Source organism: Acomys minous (genome assembly GCF_964271855.1).
Source record: "Acomys minous genome assembly, chromosome: 10".
NCBI classification, from domain to species: domain Eukaryota; kingdom Metazoa; phylum Chordata; class Mammalia; order Rodentia; family Muridae; genus Acomys; species Acomys minous.
Window position 1 is genome coordinate 68,682,548 of NC_140491.1, and position 25,783 is coordinate 68,708,330.

The window sequence follows — 25,783 nt, forward strand, 5'->3', positions numbered from 1 at the left end:
ATGAGTCCCTGTGCCTTGCCTCTGTCTACAAGTCACTACATGTTTAGAGTGTCCCTAGAGACGTTTCAGTCATGCTCACTTTTGAGGGCGGCATAGATTTTAACTCAGCGCACACGTGGGCGGCTTCCTACGGTGAAGTTTCGTCTGGAGCTATTTTGGGGGCTTGGCAGCATTCATTTCTCCTACTGCGGGAAGGTGAGCTAGACATAGGCCCTGGTTTGCATCAAGACGCCTCTGTAGTTTCCCTTGAAATAAACACCCAGCCCGTAAGAGGCTCTGATGGATGAACCCAGATCGGGCAGGCAACGCACGGAAGGAGTTGGTGGCAGTTTACCCAGGCTGAGCAGCATTGGAAGTTCCTGGGGGCTGGCGAAGCTTCTAGACTTGAGACCAACTTCTAGCCCTGGAGCTGATCCTTTGAGGAAGAGTCCAGGAAGGACAGTGCCTCTCTGTAACCACCCCTCCCTGCAGAGCTGGCACCCGAGGCACATGCAGGTCCCAGTTGTCTGCGGCTCTGCCCACGACGACGTTGCGTGGGCTGCACCAGCAAGGCCGTGCTTCGACCCTGTTCTGCTTTAGCTCAGGGCAAACAAACCATCTCCAGTCTTGCACTGCCTGATTCTGACCCAGAAATCAGAACTTTAGCATCAGGCTGCCTTTGACTCCAGGACCTGGTTTGATGGATCTAAGGTGGGGGTGGGGGTGGTGGGGGTGGGGGGAAGGGGAGGGGGTTTGGTACAGATCCCTGCTGGGAGCCTGAAAAAGAGCAGCTAACCTTTTGTAATGAGTGTGCCCGGACCACTGTGGTCCTCACATGTGGAGAGCTGGGGCGGCAGTAAGTGGAGATTCTGAAGGACTCACCAGGGCTCATCTGGACCATTAGAGGCTGCACAGGCTGTTGGGTGCTGTCCCTTTCTGGGACACAGTGTCCAGCAGGGCACTGCAGGACTGGAAACATCTTCCTGCCTGCCCGGTTCTAAGGACAAAGACACATAAGAGCCTGTGTTTATATTATTATCATCTTGTAGTCTTGAGACGTCCCCAGTTGATGTCACTAAAAAACCAACTGGACAGACACAGGAGTGTTCCTGTCAGGGCGTCATGGCTACCTGATGCAACTTGAGACACGAGGTGGGGGGTGGGGTGGGGGAAGGGGCTGCTGAGTGCTGGCTGGCTGCTTTTCCATATTTGGACACCAGAGGAAATGACCATTGTCACTGGTTAGGGATGCCTGTGCAGTTCTGTGTTCTCCCACTAGGGGCCGCCACTTCTCTCACTAACAAGGCGCCTGGGGCCTGGGTGTGGCCAGGGCAAGCTGGGTGCTGAGGGTGCCTGGGCCAGCTGGTATTTCCAGAATGCCAGAGAAACCCATCCCAAGGGCGTGTAGCTGTTCTGATCCTGTGAATTAGGAACTTTTCTGCAACCTCAGGACCAGGATAAGAACCACAGGCTGGTTCATAGCCTGGTTCACAGCCTTGTTGAGGGTGCCCTGCCTCTGATCCACATACTCCTTTCTGAGGGAACAACCAAGTCCTCAACATCCTGGAAATGGCTTTCTAAAAGTTTTTTTTCCCCCCTGAGACAGGGTTTCTCTGCCTTGGCTGTCCTGGACTCACTTTGTAGAACTCACAGAGATCCTCCTGCCTCTGCCTTCCCAGTGCTGAAATTATGGGCATATGCCGACACAGCAGGCTTGTATATGGCCCTTTAGAGCCATCCAGGGCTGCTTTGGTTTACAATTCTAGCCTGGTCATTGGGAGAAAATAAAAAATGAACCATGAACATATTCTCCTGCTGTGCAGACTCCCACACACATCAGCATCCCTGAGGCCAGAGGTCAAACAGCTGGAGGAGGAGGGCTGGAGAGGTGGCTCAGAGGTTAAGAGCACTGTCGGCTCTTCCAAAGGTCCTGAGTTCAATTCCCAGCAACCACACAGTGGCTCACAACCACCTATAAAGAGATCTGGTGCCGTTTTCTGGTGTTCAAGTGAAACATTGTATACATAATAAATAAATAGAAAAGAAAAAGAAAAGAAATTGCTCTCTTGCTAAGGAACCACACACACCCCCATCAGTACCTCTCCCATGACAGGGCATGGACAGAATGTGTCACTGTGATATGACTTTCCTAGGACCAGAAGTGACATTTATAGTTAAGTAGGTCCCTAATCTGTCCCTGAGTAGACATGACTTGAGTTTACATAGTGAGTGACAGAGAAGACCAGAGGTCAACCAGCAGCCCTGGAAGTTTCCAGGATTAGACTCTACCTCCACTTCCTCCACCCCACCCCCCAACCACGTGCTTCTTTATGAATGTGTTTACCAACTTAGATGTATAGGAGACTCGATCAATACTGTTGAGAGTTACTCTCTACCACTATCTTAGTTTGAGATAGGTCCCACTGTGTAACCCTGGGTAATCTGGAACTCAATATATAGACCAGGCTAACCTTGAACTCACAGGAATCCACCTGCTTCTGCCTCCAGGGTGCTGGGATTAACAGCATGGGCCTCTGTGGTTTTGAGATAGGCTCTCATAGATTGGCTGTGCAGTGGGTGGCTGGGATTTACTTGCCTTTGTGCCCTCTCACCTTAGTGTTGATGGTGCGGGTACTCACTGCTGTGCCCTGTACAGGGAGTCTCTTGTGTACTGTATGACAGGATGCAACACCTGTCCATTAAAAACAAAAACAAACAAACAAAAAACAAACAAACCTATGACTGAGGAAATAGATGAGACATCCAGCAGGCAGAAGGGATTCTGGGATGGAGACAGCTGTGTGGGATTCAGCTGGCAAGACGTGAGGAAGATGGACGCATGGCAGAACTTAGATTAGTATGACGGGTTAATTTAAGTTATGAGCTAGTCAGAGAAGAGCCCGGCTATATGGCCTAGATATTTGTATAACATTTAATGAGTCCCATGAGTAATTATTCCAGGAGCTTGGGGGGCAACAACAGTGCCCAGCTTTTTATGTGGATGCTGGGCATTTTACTCACTTAGCCGTCTCCCCAGGCCCAGAGACCTCTCTTTACGCAAGCAGAGAACCGTGTGACTGTACACCAGGAGTTATACTTTATTTAACATTGAAAGGACTAACATTTAATTACAAGGTTGAGAGTGCCTGAAAGCACTTTGTTTGGTTTTAATTCCACTTCCAGAGACACAGGCAAATCCAAGACCTGATAGCTGTGAGGGGCTTTCCCAAAAATGCCCTTCCCTCAAGGCTTAGAATTAGTGCAGCACGCGCTGCACACACACACACACACACACACACACACACACACACACACACACACTTTAAAAGGTGCTTGATGTCAGGTTAAAAGAGGACTTGGAACCATTATTAGAGACATTCTGGATGTTATACATAGAGGACACAAAATCAAAAACGAAACACAAAAACTGCAGTTTCTGGAAAAATAATGGCAGGAACAGAACTTTTTTTTTTTTAACTTTCTGTGAAAGTTCTACTCTCACTACAGGTGTCGCCGCCGGAAGGCATTAGAGGCCTCCCTGGGCGTTATTGGGCTGATCCCACTGGCTGAGCATGCTCAGCCTAGGGGGAGGAGCCACGACAGCTTCACATCCTGCATAGAAAAAAAAAAAACCCCGGTAAATGTCAAGTTCCTTTTATTTTTGTCTCTAAGCCATTTGCAGGGCAGGTTCTTTTACAGTGAGTCATTCTTGTAACAGCACTCTAGCAGCTAGGGGTGACAGGCAGTGGGTCCTGGGGAGAGGGGGGTGTAGAGCTTCCTGGGAAATCCTGCATTCCCCTCCCCCCACACCCGGTACAATTCCACAGGATTTCCACAGCAGGCCATCCGTCTTGGGAGGGCCCCAAGGATGCTCATCCTCCATCCTTTCTGGACATAGGTAGTACAGGAAGTTAGAAGAGAAGTAAAGGGTTAGGAGGAGACACGGGCCTTAACAGTCACTTGAAGAGGAAGATTGGCAGCTTATCCGTTTTTTTCCCTTTGTGGCAAGAGCCTTTCTTGACCTTCGTGCATGCATTCCCGAGATCTGTGAGCAGACCTGTGAAAACCACTCCGGTTCCTCACCGAGGGGACAGTGGTCAGGCCCAATTTGGCGAAAAGCAGAGGTTGTGGGGATAGACGCCTGGTGACTTGCTGGAGCAGTCAGATTAACTGTGTCAGAGTTGAGACCCTGACAACCCTCACTCTTAAGTGCCAGGCTTCTCTTGAGTTCCCTAGGCTTTCCTCTCGTGAGGAAGGGAACACCTGCTACCTGGAACAGAAGCCTTGGCTCCTGAACAGCCTTGCAGGGGCCCTAGGGGGCAGTGTGCGGGACCCTGGGCTTGGCCTTACTTGGGAGGAGGAACCGGGGTAGAGAAAGCCTGAAATCCTTGCTTGCTCTTGAAACTCAAAACCTTTCTTCTCAGCAGCTCCCGACCCTGGTACCCTCTGTCCGCCGTTACCTCTGTGGCAGCTTCCCTCTGCTGTGAGGTTGGTGGTGCTGTTCGGCAGGGTGGTCTACCAGCCTCAGTTGGCAGAGACTATCTGCATTTCCACAAACCATAGACAAAGCACAGGCTGGACCCTGATGATCTGCTCTTTCTGTCCCTGTCTCTGTGGTCTCTGTAAGACTCCCATGCCTTTGATCTTCTGACCTGATGCCAAGCTACCTTCTGCCCAGAGGAGGATGCCAACTTTCTCAAGCTGGTAGAGTGCCCTTCACAGGGGCTTGTGGCCAAGTCTTGAGTGCTTCTGGACTGGGACGGAAGAGAAAATGTGGGGGGTGGGGGGGCTACGCTGGGAATGGCCACGTCAGTTCTCCCAGCAAAAGATCTCTCAAACTCCATCCTCCCCGAGGGCTTCCAGAGCAGAGCATAGGATTAAATGCAGGAGCAGTGGCCACAGCCACTTAGAGGGACCACAAGAGGCACAAGGTCTTTGGTGACAACATTATAGAGTCCTCAAATGCTACTTAGGGGACTCAGCGGGCCCACCTTACAATAATGAGCTAGTTTGGGTGTGAGGCCCTCCATCACAGGGTGCCGTGAAGAGGTGGGCAGCGCTCACAGAAAGTAGACGCAGGCAAGACAGCAGGGCTGGCCCACAAGCTGGATTTGGGACTTCAATATGGACCTTCCTGGGCCATGTAGGTGGTTCAGAACCAGAGTTGGGGTGGGCAGGGGCTGGGCGCCCCCCGTCCCACCGTAGGGGTGGACTGTAGAAGGTGTCGGGGGCTGAGATGTTGGAGAACAGGTGACCAAGGAGGGGCTGAGGCAGCAGCCTCTGGAGAGGACACATTTGATGAGTCCCAAGAGACACATGGATGACAGGTGGGCGCTCAGTCCACCCGGTGCACAACTGGCCCTTCCTTGTCTGGATTCTTGTTAGTTACCAGGAAACCGGCGGCGGCGACGGTTGACAAAGGCACAGTGTGAAATGTGCAAGGACTGGCCAGGTGATCTGCGGGTGGACTGGGAGCCCGGAAGGAGCAGGGACACACAGGCACAAGTCCAGCCATCTTTGTGGCCTGTGTGGGTGGGGACTGGAGTAAAGTGGACAAGCCCTGTGTGGGGCTGAGGAAGAGAAATGCTCCCCGCCAGTACAGTAGGCAGAGGGAACAGCAGAGCCACAGGAGCATGCTGTGAAGGGGAAGGGGAGGTGAGAAGGCTGTGGGGACCCAGCTCGCATACGGGCTGGAGGATGCCCAGCCAGCCTGGGTGGTGCTGGAAGCCTGTGGGGGACAAGCGGGCTGGATGATGGTGGCTCCCAGGGAGGATCACGAGGGAACTCTGGCCATGTGCACCGCCTTTAGGAACCTACGACACACAAAAAAAAGAAGAAAAACCCTGGGTTAGAGAGAGCAGCAGGTGAGAGGCAGGCATTTTGCCAGTGGCAAGCTGCTTGCCTAGAGAAAGGAGGGGGTCTGAGGAACCGTTCCCAGAGTGGCTCTGCCGTGGGGAGCTTTCAAGGCTTTAGTCTCCTGTTTTGAGACAGGATCTCATGTAGCCTAGGGTGACCTCGAATTTTATATATAGCTGATGGTGACCTTGAACTTATGATCATCCTGACTCTACTTCCTATACTCTGGCATGACAGGCCTGGCTTTTTATTCCCCATCTTTAGCTGGCCCCATTTCTGGACCAAAAAAATAAAAAAGAAAGAAAAGAAAAAAAAAAAAAAAAAGAAAGAAAGAAAAAGAAAAAGAAAAAAGATCAATAAGGTTGCCCGCTTTCTCATCTTCTCAACAAACTGAAACTTTGTATTTGATTTTATTTTGTCCAGGATGGGGGCAGGAAGCTAAAGGGCAGATTCTCTCTCCCACCGCAACAGTAGGTCCCTCTGGGTAGGACGGACCTTTGGCGGGAGGGGAGCCTAAGGCTGCCAGAAAGCTCTCCATCGCCAGAGGCTAGTGAAAATGCAAGAAAAGCAGACACTCCAAGCCCTGAGGACAGGAGGGGTAAGAACAGGGGGGCAGAATTATTCCTCAGTACTAGAGATGAAAGAGTTAAATACCCATTGCAAAGAATAACATTCTCCAAAAGGAGGGAAATCACTTAAAATACACAGCACGGAGAAAAAGAATAATATTTATTTAGAGAGGTGGATACGAGGGCACAGCTGGGGGGATGACAGGCAGATTCTTTTCTCTTAGGATAAGAATAGAAAGAAGCAGTCATGACAGCTGTATTCAAACTTACTCAGAGGCCAGGGGTTTACAATAAACTCAAGTGTGCAGCAGCCAGCCGGGGGACCTAGCTACAGTGCAAGAGTCCAGGGACCTCCCCAGCAGTTATAAAAACAAAAAGGTGGTTAGGCAGAGGAATAACAAAACAGACAGGTAAAGGCTAAAACAACACTGTTCAAGGCATCCTTTAGTTTTTCAAATTGCAATATATACAAATACACTCTGTGGGGCGGGACTACGGATATGTTCAACAGAAAGTGACACTAAGCGCAACAAGGCTCGGAGGAGTCTAAGCAATTTGGCAATGATTAAGTGCATCATTGATACCGCACACACAGAGAACGTGCCCTGGCATCATTTTTTTTTTTTTAAAACCGAAGAGGTGCTTTGAGTTTCTGGGAGTCAGGGAGCAGTAGCCGGGCCGGCAGGGTTTGGAGGCAGGGGGTTGGGGGTTGGAAGAGTCTAAAAAGAGAACGCTACAAGACAGCTCAGCTCTCTCCTCCTGACTTATTTACTGTCTGTTATTTTGAGACAAGGGTTTACTATGTAGCCGTGGTAGGCCTGGATTTCACTACATAGACCAGGCTGGCCTTGAACTGACAGAGATCTGCCTGCATCTGACTTCCAAGGGCTGGCATTACAGGCGTACGCCACCACGTCCAACTGTCTATAGTTTTTTACATTGATTTGTGTGTGTGTGTTTTGTGTGGGTGTGCACATGTGCCATGGTGTATGAAGGTCAGAGGTCAGTTTTGGGGAGTCTGCCCATAAAGGGGCTCCAGAAAGGCTGGCTTTAAAGACACTGTGACAACAAAAGTTACTCAAAGGAAATATGATTTATAAAACAGATGTGTATTAAAAATATATATATCAGGCAGGCTGGGTCAGCTTCCTGATTTCTGAGACTGTAATGGTGAGGTGTGGCTGCTGGGGCCTTGGGGTGGGCATGGAGACCTCTTTGTACCAAGAGCCAGTAAAATATTTATCTCAGCAAAATCATGAGGCTGAGGCAGAATTGTGAGTTCAAGGCTAGCATGGGTTACATAGCAAGACACAGCACACACACACACACACACACACACACACACACACACACTAGTTGGGCATGGTAATGCTTTTAATCCCAGCACTTGGGAGGCAGAGGCACGTGGATTTCTGAGTTCGAGGCCAGCCTGGTCTACAGATCGAATTCCAGGATAGCTAGGGCTGCACAGAAACACTATCTCAAACCAAACCAAACCAAACCAAAACAAACAACGAAAACAAAAAAGAAAGGGTTAGCTGTGGACGGATGCCTTCTGACCCATTCATAGCTGGCTCGTGGTGACCTTGAGGTGGGCTATCAGAACGGACACTATTCAGACCTAGACTTGGCTGCTGCTTCTGCATGTGACCAGTGTCACTGTCACGCTCTCCCCTTCAGCATCAGTAGCAACTTAAATTGCAAATTCTCACATGGCCCAGATTCCTTTCAAACCCTGAGACCGTTGACTTTATTCCAGCTGTAGTTAGCCGGATCAAATGTGCCGGAAATCCCAAAAATGTCTAGTAAATTCTAAAGCTGGGTCCTATAGATGCCAAAGATTAAAAAGAAAAAGAAGGTCTTTCACTTAAAAGGGGCCATTGCTTGCATCAGCTGATGCACAGCAACTCCGGCTACTAACAGGAAGAGAACCAAGTTTGAGAAATATCGAGCTCAGCTTTGGCACCCAGTTGCTGGACAAGCTTGTCCCTCTAGCACCGGCCCAGGCCCATCGGATGGAGCCGTAAGGCTAATGCCGAGTCACAATTAAATCACTCAAGGAGCACACCTTCCTGGATCTCTTTTGGTTGTTTGGGACACTCAGCGGGGAACTGAGCTTCGGCTTTTAGGGCACTCAGTGTGGGCACCAAAAAAATGTTCCTGGCTTCACTCGAGGGCAGGGAGATGTTACTTACTCCCATCGATGACGTGACACAGGTAACTTCTGTTTATTTGCTCTTACTCTGTAGCCCGGACTAGCTTGAAACTCACTGGGATAGCCCTCACCCAGACTCCTGAGTGTTGGGATCATAGGCGCGAGCCACCGCCTTACACTTGTTTAAAAAAAAAAAACAAACTACATGTTTTGTTGAAGGGGACGGCAATGCTGATCAGATTTCAAACGACACAGTAGTGAGCTGGCCGCTGGACCAGCGAACTCAGGCACAAGACGCCCCCCCCCCAGGTCCCCCCAAGTGTCTGCGTCGCTTGCTTTCTGCTGGCCTCTTGAAGGCCTGTAACAGCCACCGTGGTGGGGAGAGACAACTCCAAACGCTTTGCAGGGTTGGTTTGGTTTGGTTTAAGTGGATTAAATATAAGTCTTAGCACCTTTGGCGTTTTTGTCTAAATAGACTTCGACGTAGGACGTCGGGACGTAGCCCTCCTCGTCTTCGTTCCTGCGGATGCGGGTCCAGCCGTCACCCTTGTCCTCCTCAATCACGCTCAGCATTTCTCCTTCCACTACGGAAATGGTGCCTTCGTTCTGACCTAAAGGAGTGAGGGAGAGCTGTCAGGTCCAGGGCAGTGCCGGGAGGGCGCTCGGGTGAGAGCTGCACAGAGGATGCCCCCTTGGTCGGTCCTCTGATGCATGCTGGGTCTCTGCCCCTGCCCTAAGAGGTTTCCTTCTAGGTGCCTCTTTTTGTCTGTAGACCCTTCCTCAGGTCCTCCGAGGGACACCTCCCCAGCCCTTGCCTCCACACAAGCTCTGGTGAAGTCTAAGCCACTCTCCTCAGGGTTTCTCTTGGGGCTGGGGGCAGGGGCAAGGGTCCTCCCTCATCTCTTTCCCCTTCTGGCATTTTTCTGGAGTCAAGGTTCTACTTTTCCTACTGCCTGTAGGATAGTTCCCCCTTGTGTCACCTCGACCCTAGAAATGTAGCCCAGGGGTTCAGCCATCAGGATGGCCTTGGTGTTCTCTCTCTCTCTCTCTCTCTCTCTCTCTCTCTCATCTTATTTATTTATTACATATATAGTGTTCTACCTGCATATAACTGCTGCAGGCCAGAAGAGGGCACCAGATCTCATTATGGATGGTTGTAAGCCATCATGTGGTTGCTGGGAATTGAACTCACAACCTCTGGAAGAGCAGCCAGGGCTCTTAACCTCTGATCCATCTCTCCAGCCCGGCCTTGGTTCTCTTCTCCTTCTGTTTGTTTGGTTTTGTTTTTTGAGACAGGGTTTCTGTGTGGAGCCCTGGTTATCCTGGACTAGCTCTGTAGACCAGGCTGGCCTCGAACTCTGCCTCTTCTTTTTCCTCAGCTCTGCTGACTACCATATGGCTGTGTCCTCTTCTTAGCTTAGGCCTCCAGGCAGCTCTCTAAGCTCATTTAAAAGCTACAGCTGATGTGCGGAGCCCGTGATGGTTGGTTCTGTCAGCCTGATACAACTGGAAAAACCACCTGGGAAGAGGTCAGTGAGGAGCTGTCTACGGTAGGTTGACCTGTGGGCGTGTCTGTGGGAAGCTGTCTCTCCTCCTCCCCCAAAGCAAGGTTTCTCTGTGTAGCCCTGGCCATCCTGGAACTCTCTCTGTAAACCAGGCTGGCGCTGAACTCAGAGATCCGACTGCCTCTGCCTCCAAAAGCTGGGATTGAAGGCATGTGCCACCACGCCCTGCTAAGGAAGTGGTCTTAACCACCGTAACTAGGGGGGAAACCCCAGCCAGAAGGTGGATTGCACCACTCCCTGGTTGGGCTATGGGCTGAGTAAGAGTAAATGCTGGCTTAACACAGGCGTGACCAGCTGTTCACTGGGTCTGCCTGGGCTCCCCTGCTGTTATGGTCTGGGGCCTGGATCTGTGAGCTAAAATAAATCCTTTCTCCCTTGACTTGCTTTTTGTCAGATTTCATTACCGCAACAGTGCTGAACTAGGGCAGGGGCAAGTGGTTTAGGCAGCTGTCAGCAGAGCCCCTGTGTGTGTCTGTGTTGGGGTGGGGTGAGGTGACACAAAGCAAAGCTTCATTGATGATCCCCCTGGTACAGTCTTTTTATCACAGCGAACGCTCTTGGTCGCCAAAGGCTCGGAGACTCCTGTCAAGGCGCTCCTCCTAGGGCTTCCCACAGCCCTGAGCCCTGACTGAGTCTCTCACAGCATCTTTGTAGCTCTCTGGATGGTGTCCAGGTATGTGGTGCTGATGCTGTACCCTGTTTCCTGGCTGATCCCTCATAAGGGACAATGGTGTACCTGTCAAGCACTTTAGCACCATCAGTAGCTTCCTGTTGCTGGCTAGTGCTGGCCAATTAAAAGCTAATACTTCTTTTTCTCACCCAGGCACTTTACTTCCCACCCTCAGATGTGTGTGAGAGAGAGATTGTGTGAATGTGTGTAAATGTGTGTTTAAGTGTTTGTGTGTAAGTGGGAGAGACTGTGTATGAGTGTGTGAGCACCTGTGTGTGTGAAGTATATGAGAGGTGTGTGTGTAGGTGTGCATGACTGTGTTTAAGTGTGTGTGTGTGTGTGCATATGTGCGCGTGTGAGAGCGAGCATATAGTGTGTGATGTAGGAGGTTGATGCCAGGCGCCTTCTTAATGATTTTCCATCTTATTTACTCATTTAGTTTTCTTTTACTGGGGCTGGGAAGATGCCTCAGTAGGTAAGAAGAGCCTTGGCTGCTTTGGCAGAGGACCTGGGACTCGGTTCCCAGCAGCTACACGGTGGCTCACAACCATCTGATCTGATGCCTTCTTCTGGCCTCTGCAGGCACCAGGCACTAACAGGTTCATAGACACACATGGAGGCAAAGCACCATATACATAAAATACATAATTTTTTCTATAATTTTATCATATGAATGTATGTGTGTAAGTGTGTGTGTGAGAGAGAGAGAGGGAGAGAGAGAGGAGAGAGAGGAGAGAGAGAGAGAAAGAGAGAGGAGAGAGAGAGAGGAGAGAGAGAGAGAGGAGAGAGAGAGATGGGATACTTGGGAGAGTGAGTTTGGGAAGGGCAGAAGGTCTCCTCACGGGCAGCAGTACCTTCAAACGTGTAGAGGGCCTTGCAGGTCCCTATGGCAGGAAGCGGCTCCTCGTCATCAAATTCATCGTCAAAATCCGTAGCCAGCACCTTGAGCTCGCTCTCCTGGCTTTGCTCCTCTGTGTAACTCCCATCTGGGCTGCTCAAGAGAGGAAATCACACAGCCACTATAGCGACCAACCTGGAGACGCGGCTCCGCCCACAGCACCGTGGAGCCATGCTCAGCCTTGCTGCAGGAGCTAAGGCCACCTCAGATCACCAGCCCAAACTGAGTTATTTGCAACGTGGGAGGAATCGGAGGCGATGACACTCTCACCCATGTTCAGAATCTCAAAGCCAGACTGCCCCTCACAGGTACTGTACCTCTCCCGGTCCTGGGCACAGTTAGTGACCGGCTGCTGTGTCTGGCCATCGTACATTCCACTCTGCCGCCGTGCCTGCTCACTCCGAGCTGGGAGTCTGCCTTCCACCTCAGCCAGCCAGGCCTGGAAGCAAAAGCCACAGAAGACATGAACCCGGGGGCTGGCCTAGGCTAGCTCATGACCTGTCAGGCCTTAACTCACGGCTGGACAGTCACTTAAAGCTGACCCTGATGTCTCAGAGCCTGCAGTGGCTGGCTATGCGGGTGGGTTCCAAGCCAACCATTTCCTTCTCCTGCAAAACTGGGGAAAGGGTGGGGTGGGGGGGGACGACCCCCGTTGACCAAATTTACCAGTCATCTCGCATGGCAGACAGCAGGTACTCTGGGCCACACTCTTGGGCAGCCATGTAATGACAGATAAATTATACTTCCTGTGGCCCTGAGGTTACCCTGGGAAACCCCGTGCCCCAAGGCATGTCAGTAGTCTGGGTTTTCCTCTCCTGGGACACAGTCCAACACTCCCAGAACACCTACCACTGAAAATGTGGGGGTTGGGGGCTCCCCCAGGGGCCTCCCAGAGACACTTCCCCCTCCCTGCATCTTCCTGTTCTCCGCACCTCGAACTTCTGTGTCTCCAGCCGCAGTTTTTCTATGTTCTGGGTGACTTCAGCGAGTTTGTGGTCCAAGCTGGCCGGGTCTCCCATCTGAGGGTTCTTCAGGTAGACATCTTTCATTTTGGTGATGGCATCCCTGAGAAAGACATCAGAACAACGTGGGGGCTGAGGCGAAAGCCAGTAGTGGGGGTTTTCTCTGGCTGCATAAACAGCCTACATCCCTGACGTCACAGGCTTCCCACCTTACCGTATTTGCCTGTAAAATCAAAAGCAGCTGTGAAAACCCATCATCCTGCTTGCTTGGTAACACTGGTGATCTCAGCACTCAGGAGGTCAAGGCAGGAGGCTAGCCTGGGCTATATAATGAGACCATCCGTTCTCTCCAAAGTTCACTGATTTTAGTGTGTGTGCGTGCGTGTGTGTGTGTGTGTGTGTGTGTGTGTGTGTGTGTGTGTATACATGTACATTCATGTGTGTGTGTGTGTGTATGTGTGTGTGCGCAGGTATGTGTGCACATGGAGGTCACACTGAGAGTCCTCATCTATCTTTTGTCTACCTATTCCTTTTCTTTAAAAAAAATGCTCTATGTGTGTGTGTGTGTGTGTGCGTGTCTGTGTGTGTGTGTGTGTGTGTGTGTGTGTATGTGCAGGCGAGGTGCCTATGTGAATACACAGAAGGCACAAGAGGCAGTTGTGTGTCCTCTTCACTCTTCACCGGGAGAGCCCGCTGACTCTGCCCACCTCGGCGGATCTACGTGAGTTGAGGCCAGCCTTTGAACTGCTTGGGTTAGAGACGTTTGTGGGATACTGGGCATGTTTTGTGTGTGTTGGAATCTGAGCTTTGGTCCTATGACTTCAAAGCATGTGTTTGTAAGTGCAGAGGCATCTCTCCAGCCACTCCCCCTGTCCTCAGAGACAGGGCCTGTTACTGGCTGATCAGTGATGGGGCTACAGACCTGCCCTGCTGTGCCTGCCTCTTACATGGGCACTGGGGATCAGAATTTGGATCTATTTATTTATTTATTGGTTTTTTGAGACAGGTTTCTCTGTGTCGCCTTGGCTGTCCTGGAACTCACTTTGTAGACCAGGCTGGTCTCGAACTCATGGAGATCCACCTGCCTCTGCCTCCTGAGTGCTGGGATTAAAGGCGTGCGCCACCACGCCCCACTATTCTCTTTGTTTTTTGTTATTTTATTTAGTTTTTTTCAAGGCAGGGTTTCTCTGTGTTGCCTTGGCTGTCCTGGAACTCACTTTGTAGACCAGGCTGGCCTCAAACTCACAGTGATCCGCCTGCCTCTGCCTCCTGAGTGCTGGGATTAAAGGCCTGCGCCACCATGCCTGGCTTGTTTTTTTTTTGTTTGTTTGTTTGTTTTTAATTATTTTTAGGTATGTGTGGAGGGTGTGTGTGCACATACACACAAGCGCCCACTGAGGCCAAAGGCATCAGACCCTCCTGAAGCTGGAGTTACTGGGTTGTCAGTCATGTGATCTGGGTGATGAGGGTAGAGCTCAGACCCTTTGCAAGAGGAAATACGTACTCTTAACCACAGATCCCCGCTCTCATGCCACCTTTGCTTTTCTTGAGATAGGGTCTCACTCTGTAGCCCAGGCTGGCCTCGCTGGTCAGCAATTTTCCTGCCGCTCACTCCCACCACATGGCTTTTCTTTTCTACCTGTGATGACCTTAACCTGCTGTCCCTTCCCTACTGTCATGAGAAGATGCCTCAGTTATCTCACTTTTGCTTTTTGTTTGTTTGTTTGTGTTTTTTTATTTGTTTTAACTTGTTTTTTAAAATCTGTGTATAAGCCAGGTGTGGTGGCGCATGCCTTTAATCCCAGCACCCAGGGAGACAGAGCAGGTAGATCACTGTGAGTTCCAGGCCAGCCTGGTCTATAAAGGGAATCCAGGACGGCCAAGGCTACACAGAGAAACCCTGTCTGGAAAAACCAAAAATAAATACGTAAAATAAAATAAAATAAAATAAAATAAAAATTTGCATATGTGTTTGTGTGTCTGCTTCTCTGTATGTGCACTTCCTGTGTGCAGTGCTCACAGAGCTCAGAGCCCCTGGAATTGGAGTTACAGACAGGTGCGGCCACAGTGTGTGTGCTGGGAAAGAAACCCTGGTCCTCTGCAAGGGTGGCAAGTGCTCTGATGGGCTGAGCCATGTTTGATCCTATTGTTTTGAGACAGGGTCTCACAATCTAGCCCAGGCTGGCCTCGAACCTGTGATCCTCTGCCTCAGTCTAAGTGATGGGATAACAGATGTACCATCGTGTGTAGATTTTCAGCTTTCTTAGTAGTGTGCAAGAGGAGCTATGTATCTCTTTCTACAACCGCATGGTGGCTCACCCCTTTAATCCCAGCACGCGGGAGGCAGAGGCAGGTGGATCGCTGTGAGTTCAAGGCCAGCCTGGTCTACAAAGTGAGTTCAGGACAGCCAAGGCTACACAGAGAAACCTTGTCTTAAAAAAAAAATACCGTCTCAAAACAAACAAACGTCACAATTTCAGGATAAATAAGATATAAATATTTTTATATGTGCTATGATTCAGTAGACACAATCGGCAGAACAACTGTCTGACGTGCATGAGGAGGCCCTGAATCCACTTTCGAAACTGAGCTCGGGTTGTGTGACAGGGCACAGAGATCTGTCCATCCGTCCGTCCGTCTATCCGTCTGTCCATCCTACCTCTGATCTGTCTCCTTCTGGATCTCTTTATTGAGATCGTCAACTTTCTGTTGCAGCTTTTTCCTCCTCTGCTCAGGCGGAAGGTTGCTAAAGTCTTCTGGCGTGGCACCCTGCAGACACAAACATAAGTGAGAAGCCAGGGAGCCCTGAGGCGCCTCAGGGCAGGAGGGGGCACACCAAGCCGGCAGACCTGCTCCGGCTTCCCAGAACCAGCTGTGCTCTCCTGCCACACCAGGGGAGATACGAAAACCGAACACATGCAAACCTCAGGAGTCCCACAAACCACTGCGTGCCATCTACAAGGGCCGGAGCAGGCGAGGCAGGAGCAACCACACCACGGGGAGGAGAGACGGAGGAAATAGGTCTGACCCGGAAGGAAACCCATAGACAAATTTAGAGACCACTTCATTCGCATTTTTTGACTATTCCCACCCGGGACAGAAGTGCAGGAAGTGACATTTCTGTAATGTTGTCCCTTTGTCTCTGTTCTTTCCTTAGCTGAAGCACTCCTTCCTGTCTCTCCTCCCAAGGCTGAGGCTGAACTCCCACTCCTGGGAAATGGCAGATAGGCTATCACTTTTCCTTGAGATTTTGAGCAAAAAATATGATTTAAAAAACAAACATCAGCTGGGCGTGGTGGCGCACGCCTTTAATCCTAGCACTTGAGAGGCAGAGGCAGGTGGATCGCTGTGAGTTCGAGGACAGCCTGGTCTACAAAGTGTGTCCAGGACAGCCAAGGCTACACAGAAAAACCCTGTCTTGAAAAAACAAACAAACAAACAAAACCCAAAAACCACCCACTTCCGGTGTTACTTGCCACTCACTGGGACCCCAGAATTACTTCCCACAGGGTACAAAACCAGACTCCCCTGCTTTTACTGTCAGAGTGTATTTTAACATCACCCCCACTTCTTTTCTGTAGGATTGAATCTGGGACCTATGTGTACTAGGCAAGCCTTTTACCACTGGATTACAGCCTAAAACTCATGGTGATCCTCCTGCCTTAGTTTTTCCAGGTACTGGGATTATATAGGTGTGAACCATCACTTCTGGCTCTTGATTCCCTTCCCCCAGTTTAAAAGATTCTATTTTAGGATTGTTGTGTGCATGTGTGCATGCTCACTCACGTGTGTTGGGTGTGTGCAGAGTCCACAGGAGGGTGAGTTACAGGTGGTTCTGAGCTACAAGATGTGGGTGCTGGGAATGGAACTTGGGTCCTCCACATTCTCCTAACTACTGAGCCATCTCTCCAGCCTCTCTCTATCTCTCTCTCTTTTTCCCTCGGCTCCTTCTACTTCTTAGCTCTGGCTTCTTTAGCTGGGTGCTTACTATACAGATAGGCTGGCCTTCCGTCTGAGGCAATCCTACAGACTCAGCCTCCCAAGCGCCAGGGCTGCAGGTGTGAGGCACCTACCTCTGCCTGGGACTCTGCCTTTGTACAGTGCTGTGAGTGAAGACCGCAGGAGCTGGTCTCCCTCCCAGGATCGCCTCTTTGCTCGAGAGCCACGGCATCACCGTAGTACAAGAGCTTTTCCTTAAGAGAGGCCGTTTCTATAAAGAATGAAACATATTCAAGGGGCCCAGAGAAAGGCAGGACATTTACAAGAGCTTTTACTTGAAAGCTGCAATTCTTTTCAAACAAGAGCGAGACTGACTTGGGGGCGAGAAGAAAGGGGGCCCAGAGAACGTGATTCCGGAACCCAGCTGGATTTGCCAAGCGGCTTACTCGGGGCTTGTGACAGAAGCTTCAAGGCCGATTAAGAGAAGCCGATGGCTGGGAAGTCGGCAAATACTTTGCCTCTTAGGCCACGTGGAGATCAGCACTCTGGTCCCAAGACACCCCGAATGTGTGCGATGGGTATGTGAGCACAAGGGGTCAAGGGTTAAGGGATCTGCGGTGCTCCTGTCACCAAGCAGGAAGAAGCGCCTCCCTCAGTTTGAGCACAGCTTTAAGACGGTCTTCCTCTCCCATGAGCGCTGTTTGAAAACTTCAGTGTCTACCTTTCTCCTTGCTCTGTGTAAGCACTGAGCTTGTGGGAAAGTACATCTTTAAAGGTTTTTTTATTTTTATTTTTATTTCTGGTTTTTCGAGACAGGGTTTCTCTGTGTAGCCTTGGCTGCCCTAGACTCACTTTGTAGACCAGGCTGGCCTCAAACTTACAGTGATCTGCCTGCCTCTGCCTCCCGAGTGCTGGGATTAATGGCACGCACCACCACCACCTGGCTTATCTTTACAATTTTTATTGATTATACAATCTGTAGGAGTCAGCTCCAACTATCAACTCTCTGAAATGGAGCTCAAGGTCCCTGGGCTACAGCAAGCACTGCTGCCCCTCTGAGCCATCTTGGCGACTCCATACTTGTTTCCTAGATTGAGATGTGTGTGTGTGTGTGTGTGTGTGTGTGTGTGTGTGTGTGTGTGTTTAGGTCAGAGGACAACTTGGAATGTTGGTCCTTATCTTCTACTTTGTTTGAGACAGGGTCTCTTGGTTGCTTTTCTTTTTCTTTTTTCTTTTTAATAATTTATTTAATTTTATTTTAGCATGAAGGTGCTAGAGCCGGAATTGGAACTGAAATTACAGACAGTTGTGAGCTGCCACGTGGTGGCTGGGAATTGAACCCAGGTCCTTTGGAAGAGCAGACAGTGCTCTTTACCACTGAGCCATCTCTCCAGCCCCTTGGTTGTTTTTCCATTGCACATCTATCTCCGCAGAGGGTGCTGGGATTACAGGCACACACGCTGGCTGGGTGCTGGGCTTTGACACTGCTTCTTGGAATTTAGACTCAAGCTCCGTGTTTGGGCTCTAAACAGTTTCACCTTCAGACTCATCTTGTCAGCTCTGAGATTTTTGGAGCTAAAAAAACAAAAAAACAAACAAACAAAAAAACAATCTCGGATGTAATTCAATACAAGTCCCAGGGCGGCTGTAGAAGTGAGGCAATCTGGGCAGAGGCCAGAGGGCCCTCTAGAACTTTCTGAGATGATGAAAAAATTCCCGTGGCTGCACCGTCTGGCACAGCAGCTGCAGGAGACTGCCTGCACTTGAATGTGGCAGGTTCAGCCGTGGCCTGAGTCTTCTGAATGTATTTGGAACAGGTGTGAGGCTTGGTTGGCACCGAAACAGCTAGAGATGCCTGTGAAGGCCACTCTGGCTGGTGGCTTGGGACACAGAAGAGAGAGCACTGGGTACTTAGGGCAACAAAATAACCTAACAGAGCCACACACCTTATCTTCAATTGATAAAGTGTCAACCTAACTGACCAGCCAGCTCCCTTTCAACAGCTCCCCTCCCTATTCAAATCGCATTGTTATTTGAAAACAAATGACCAGAGAGGCCTCAAACCTTGGTTGCTATGGAGATTCAGGTCAGCAGCTTCCCATAGACACTTAGGATCTGTAGAAAGGGTGTCACACCCAATTAGGCTTTTGAGGTTTTCATTTCCTCTGACAAAGCTCTGACAGGTGACTGACTTTACAGAGAAGGGGCTCTTGTTTTTTTAACTCTGAGTCAGCGGGGATGTTTCTGACGTGGCCAGAGTGGCCCAGTTTGCAGAGCGGTGGAACCTGCCCTGAGGGTGTGGTCGCACACACGCAGGCTAGAGGGCTCTGTTTTCGGCCTTGCTTCCTCTTCTGATGGAGCCCACATTGCTCCTGGGTACAAGCTCTGGGTAGAGCAGGTCCTTCGGATGTTTGCTTTTACAGCCAACCCATTCTGCACCTGAAAGCTCATGTCTGCATGTGTGCTTGTGGTGCCTGCACTCAGTATTTGGATGTGTGCACACTCGAGGGGTCACTCCAGCAGGGCGTCAGGTGTCTTTCCCTCTCTGTGTCTTACAGCCTTGAGACTGGCTTTTCTGTGAGGCTGGCTGTCCAGTGGCTTCATCTGGGACTCGCCTATCTCCATCCCTCATGCTGGGGCTGCAGATATAAACAGCTTTGTAGATGGTCCTGGGATCTAAACTTGTCCTCACACGTGTATGAACAAGCAGCACCCCTATTCACTAAGCCGTCTCTAAAGGGCATGGAAGCAACGGCCCACTCTCAAGCTGGTGAAAGGATGTGTACCCCCAAAGGAAAAGACTGCTTAAACCTATCCAGCACCCAAACCTCTTCCCCTTCTGGAGAGACCTCACTTGATTGCAGTCTCTTCCCAGGCTTTCACTTCTGAGAAATGTTATTTAATAAAATATTATTTTGCTTTGGGGCTGACTGGACTGCTGGACACAGAGGGAAATAAATGATGCTGTGTCCACATGCGCATGAACACACCCCCACGTACATGGCTATAGGAAAGTCACCGTCATGTGCCATGTCAGGTCACCCAGTGTGTGTATTGTCCTTGGTTAGCTCACACTGTCCATCAATGCGAGAATGTGAGGCCATGCTCTGCCTTGACATTCAGGGAGGAATCCACAGCTTTCATGTATGTATGTATGTATGTATGTATGTATGTATGTATGTATGGGGTTGGGGATGGAACCCGGGGCTCTGTCTGTGTGTTAGGGTGACACTATACTGCTGAGCCATGTCCCTAGCCTTCATCTATTCTCAAAGTACAGTAGGTTACGTTGGTTAGGATTTTCTTTTAATAAATTACTCTGGCTGTTCACTAGAGTGAGGGAGAAGCAAGACAGACAGACACTAAGTAGACAGACAGTTCAAGCAAGGATGGATGAGGGGTTGCCCTTTTCAGCTTTACCCAAGGCCCCCACAGAGCAGTGCAGCCCCCCCCCCACCCCCTGGGAGGTCCCTGGCTTCCCACTGGTCTTCCCTACCAAAAACCTGAGCAGTCACTGCAGGCGTGACACATGCCCAGGTGTCTTCTTCAGGCTCCTAGTTTGTGTTTGTTTGTTTTTTGAGACAGGGTCTCCCTAAACAGCCCTGGTTGGGCTGGAACTCACTCTGTAGACCAGGCTGGCCTTGAACTCACAGAGATCGGCCTGCCTCTGCCTCCCAAGTGGCTTCCTCCTTTAGGTTCTTAGGTTTTTTTTTTTGGTTGTTTTTTGTTTTGTTATTTTTTAAATATCTACTTCTGTGGATCCCAGGAAGGAGTACCTTCCAACTGTTTCAATTTATTTTGACCCAAAATGATCCAGTAGGAACAGCCCCCAATTTCTGACATCCGCATTCAGATGAATATGGGCAGTTTATTGCTGGCTGGAAAACCCTAAGGCCTCCGCAGGAAGGGAAATCAAATCATGTTAAGCATTAATTTTCTTAGTGAACAAGACAATCACACACCCAGAGGCCAAATAAGCACCACCAAAAGCGCGCACAGGAGAAGGAATGTGAACAGTTAACGTGGGAGGCCGCCCATGGCTTAGCGCACACAATACACACCAGTAACCCAATTAGACTAGGGGCATGCACGGGGGACATTGTGCTTACCAGCTTGAGAGAGAGCTTCACGGAAAATTGAAGAGGTAACAAACGGGAAGAGAGAAAGAGAGAGAAAGAAAACACACGTCAGAAGAGGCGGCACTTGGCCAGTCCCACTGGACTCATAGCTTCAGCTCCCTGCCGACATGTGGAAATGGCCAGGCGGATCTGTGCGCAAGTTCACAGGAGGGGCTGGTCATCATTGGGACTCTTCTCAGGCGGCTTGGGTGCCAAAGCCAAGACAAGGTGTGAGGAGGGTCCTTCGTGGCCCTGCACTGTCATCTCCCACTGGATGCCCATGAAAATCAGCTAGCAAGCCAGGCGCAGTGGTGCACGCCTGTAATCCCAGCACTCAGGGAGGCAGAGGCAGGTGGATCTCTGTGAATTCGAGGCCAGCCTGGTCTACAAAGCAAGTCCAGGACAGCCAAGGCTACACAGAGAAACCCTGCCTCAAAAAACCAAAACAAACAAACAAACAAATAATGAAATGAATAAGTAAAAAAAAGAAAAAGAAAATCAGCTTCCTGGGGAGAGTGTTTTGGGGAGCGTCTTTTGGGGTGGTGCTGGGAACAGAACCCAGGGCTTTAAACATGCTAGGCACATCATTGATGCATAATGACCCTAAAAGAAAAAAAAAAATCGCAGAGCACTTTAAAAAAAAAAAACAAAAAAACCAAAGTGCTCCCAGGATATCTCTATGCAGATTCTTTTAAAATCTTTATTGAATTTGAGACAGGGTTACCCAATGTACAGCCCTGGCTGGGATGACCTCAAGTTGTCAGAGACATCTCTCCTGTCTCCTGAGTTCTGGGGTCACAGGCACAGCCCTTTCCCAGCTCCCACACAGGTTTAGTTTTTATTTTTTAATGTTAGTTTAAAAATACTTATTTTTCCTTATGCATGTGCGCGTGTGTGTTGTGTGTACACGTACACTCTCTGGCACGCACAAGCTCCTGAGCATAGTGCCTACAGAGGCTAAAAATGAGCAACAGACCCCTTGGAGTATAGGGGGTTATGAGTAGACAGACATAGGGGTGCTGGGAAGAGAGTTCTGTCTTCTGCAAGAGCAGCAAGTGCTTTTAACTGCTGTGCCATCTCTCCAGCACACACACACCTCATACATTGGTGTGTGTGTGTGTGTGTGTGTGTGTGTGTGTGTGTGTGTGTGTAGGTCAGAAGCTAGAAAGCCTCTTCCCAACAGAATGGAGGCAGCCAAACCATGCCATCTCCCACCTGCCACCAGCACCACTCTTGAGCCATGACGGTGACTTTTGACGCTTGATCTTTTTCAAAATGAATTGATTTCCTTCTAGGGGAGCTTCGGGTCTTCCTATGGAGCTCAGTCTAGCCTTGAACTCCTGATCCTCCTGCCTCAGGCTCCTGAGGATTACAGGCGGCTTGGGTTATTACACTCCGAGCCTGTCCATGGGAGCTACACAGCATTGAGGGGGGAGGGGGGTGCCCGGAGCTGCAGTTTGTGGAAGCTGCCTCTGGGGTACAGGTTGCTGGCTGTGGTAGGTGGATGATCTGATCACTGGGGGGACGGGACAACAGCCCCAGTACTGCTAGGCCTGGAGAGCAGCAAAGTCCCACGGTCCTGGGACTCCAAGCATAGTAAGAGGGCTTTGAGAACTCAGAATGGAAACTCAATTCTGTGAGAGCCAGCTGTCTACCTAGGGAGTGCTCAACCTGTGTGTGGCACTGACTCAGCATCCTGGAGGTCCTAGTAACTGGTAGTAAGTGCAAACGTATTTGGAGGGCAAACTAAAGACACACACGGAAGTATGTGTGTGCCTTCTTTGTAAACAGAAAATCACTTTTCAAAGGCACCGTTCCCACATGGAAGGAAGGGATTGTTAAAATGGCTGGACAGCTTTTCAAAAAGCGTCTGCATAGGCTGCGGGCATGAACTTGCTGAGCCTCCTGGAGCTTAAGCACAGATTGCCCGTCACAAGCTGAGTTCGTCCGTCCGTTCAGACAGACAACACTCAGGCGGCCGAGCAGGAAATGCCCCCACAAAGCACACCCGCAGACACTAGAATTTCCTCCAACACAATCTCATTGCGAATTTCAAGGACCTGACTCACTATTTGTTCTATGGGGCTCCTCTCTTGACTGGAGACTAGAACCGAAATCTCCTGGAACTGAATTTGTAATATCAATAAGGAAAGTTACCACTTCGAAATAAGAACACATGATGAGAATTGAGCATCGGTCCCAAGAGAAACAGGAAATACTAACTTCTCACACTCAGTCTTTTCTGAAGTGGGCAGTGGCAGATCACCTGGCGGAGGTCCCGCCTCGGTGCGTGAGGACTTCTTTTTAAAGATGATTAAGTGTATGTCAGGTCAGAAGTCTTAAGCCAGCCAATTAGGTCACTTCTGATTAGAAAGCAAGGCCTCTCCTAGGAGAAATAAAGGTAAAAGCCTCACCAAGCAGCGTGTGACTAGACACTAAGGGACCAAACACCATCAGCTTCAGGCGACAGTTAGGGGCTCTGGGAGAAGCGAGCATCAATAACACGGGAGGGAGACAGAGCCAGTGCGTCCATGTGACATTGGACGGTCACAGCTACTAACCTTAAGCGCAAAGAAAGGGGACGGTGAGTGCGCAAGCAGATACTTTTTGGTGAAATCTCCCGGGACCCTCTCTGGTTCTGCTTATCTGAGTTTTTGTTCCTCGGGCTCATGGCATGACTCCTTAGTGATGACACAGATGTGGGTCCCTGCGTGGTCACATCACCATGCCCTAGACTGTCACTTTGCAGCGACTACACTCTATAGCTGTGTTTTATGGATAAATTTCTGTCATAAACTCACATGCAGGGACACCACAGACATCTCAGGTGGCAGTTGCAGGCTCTTTAGAGATTTTACCAGAACTAAGACAGAGAGAGGCACTCCGAGGAGCTAGAGCTTTTCTATACATGTTTCGGAGCTAAAATAGCTGTTGAATTTGTACAGTAAGGACCCCTCCTTGCCCCGGAGGACCTTGTCAGTGGATTAGAGTGTTCTGGCTGCACCTGTGTCCCCAGTCTTGGCGCTGTCCAAGGGGTTAGTGTTTGGGCTGTGACTGTATATGACCTGTATCCCAGGCGGACTTACAACATAGTCCCTAGCCTCGAAGGCATGCGTGGGTTTCCCTAGAGTCCTCTTCATGAGCTCTTTGTGATAACACAAAGCCTGAGTCTGCCGACAGTCAGCGAGAGAACAAGGTGAGAGAAATAAAAAAAGGAGGCACACATTCATAAGGCGACACACAGCAGTGGCTTCCCAAAACGCCTTGCCCTGCTTCGATGGTATCTCCTAAGATTAAACTATTGAGGGAGTCACCTAGTTTTAGCTAGGCAATTGCCTTGCACAGGCTCAAAAGGAAATCCTCATTTAAGACAATGGAATTACCCTTTGCAGAATCAAACCCAGGACATATTATCATCCATCCATCCATCCATCCATCTATCTCCCAACACTCCTCTGGCACCGCCCCCTCTCTCCTCCCTCTCTATCCATCCACCCATGTATCAATCTCTCTCTCCTCTGGCACCGCCCCCTCTCCCCGCCCCCCATCCATCCACCCATGTATCAATCTCTCTCTCCTCTGGCTTTCTTCTCACAGAGCTCACAATGGCCTCAAACTACCCAGGCCTGGATCACGGGTGTGTGCCCCACACACAGCCCTGGGGACACACTCTCTGCTTTAATCTTTCTCTGACTTGTGTGGAGATGGGCTAAGGAAGGTCTGGTGGTGTAGACTGCCTGTAAATGTCCCCAGAAAATGGCTTACGACAGTAAAAATATTTCATCTTGCTTAATTATTTAAAAATAAACTAAGCTATGCTAAAAAAAAGGTTTGCACATTGAGCTGGGCAGTGACGGTGTAAACCTTTAGCCCTAATACTACGTAGGCAGAGGCAGGGGGATCTCTGTGAGTTCGAGGCCAGCTTGGTCTACATAGTGCGTTCCTGTACAGCTAGGGCTACACAGTGAGACCCTGTCTCCGGGTTGGGGGGGGGGGGGCGGAGAAAAAGAAAGAAAAGAAAAAGAAATGTTTGCACACAGTTTTCACACTCTGGTCATTAAACCAGATACTTAGAATTCAAATCTGAAGGCTGTTAAATGGGATAAATTAAAAGACACCACAGGGAGCCAGGCAGTGGTGGTGCACGACTTTAATCCCAGCACTTGAGAGGCAAGAGGCAGGTGGATCGCTGTGAGTTCCATGACAGTTAAGGCTACACAGAGAAACCCTGTCTCAAAAAACAAAACAAAAACAAAACCACCACTGGGTACTGGAAAGATGGCTCAGTGGTTAGGAGCACTTGCCACGATCTTGCAGAGGATCTGGGTTTGATTCCTGGCACCCACATGGTAACTTGCAACTATTGGTAACTCCAGTTCCAGGGGATCTTATGCCTTCTACTGATCTCTGAGGGCACCAGACATGACACACACATGGTGCAGAAATACGTGCAGGCAAAATCCTCACACAGACAAAAGATAAAATGGAAAAAATCTGAACGGAACAGAACAAAAAGACACGTCAAAGTCACACAGTTACTCTCCGAGAATCCTCCCTGGAGCGCATCTGCCTGGGTGTGGTAACCTAAAGTTCAAGTGCAGGAGAAAGTGAACCGGAAACAGGAGCTGCACCCTGTTCCCGACAAGGATCTGCCAACCGGCACTGAGAGAGCGCACTGACGCTGCTGCGGAGCAAACAAGCGCATGTAGTTCTGCAGACTCTGGCTCTACGCTGTTTCCTTTTGCTCCCTTCCCCTCCATCCCGCCCTCCCACACTCCTTGCAAGAAAAAGCATCAGATCTGACCGCGATGGAAGCAAATCTACTCTCTCCTTGTTCCTCATGGCACAGCTTCTCAGCTTTGTTTGTCATTGGGAGAATGCACTTACCGTCCAGGAAAGTTTCCATACGAGAAATATGCTGAAATCAGAACTTTTTTTAAAAAAAACCATTTTTTCTTGTACTAAATGAACACAGACATTCTTTGGCCCCTGCCTACACACTTAGGGGGACACCAGAACACAGACGCAGAAACCACCGATGACCGACGGTGTGATGTGACATCATGGACCAA

General features: G+C 49.9%; 1 protein-coding gene across 9 annotated transcripts in view; it reads right to left on the minus strand.

Annotated features, from left to right (window-relative positions):
• Positions 1–3,053: 3,053 nt before the first annotated feature.
• FNBP1 (formin binding protein 1) overlaps positions 3,054–25,783 on the minus strand; it is a 122,069-nt gene continuing 99,339 nt past the window's right edge. For 2 of the 9 annotated variants that reach the window (XM_084799948.1, XM_084799954.1), the window contains 6 exons: positions 20,703–20,717; positions 15,314–15,423; positions 12,625–12,757; positions 12,010–12,131; positions 11,649–11,788; positions 6,548–9,170 (listed from right to left, as the gene is read on the minus strand). In XM_084799948.1, coding sequence (XP_084656074.1) covers positions 8,992–9,170; positions 11,649–11,788; positions 12,010–12,131; positions 12,625–12,757; positions 15,314–15,423; positions 20,703–20,717 — 699 coding nt within the window. In that variant the 3' untranslated portion in view covers positions 6,548–8,991. Of the gene's footprint in view, positions 5,793–6,547; positions 9,171–11,648; positions 11,789–12,009; positions 12,132–12,624; positions 12,758–15,313; positions 15,424–20,702; positions 20,718–25,783 lie in introns of those variants that run through there. The other 7 variants (XM_084799950.1, XM_084799955.1, XM_084799952.1 and 4 more) reach the window with 4 other exon arrangements.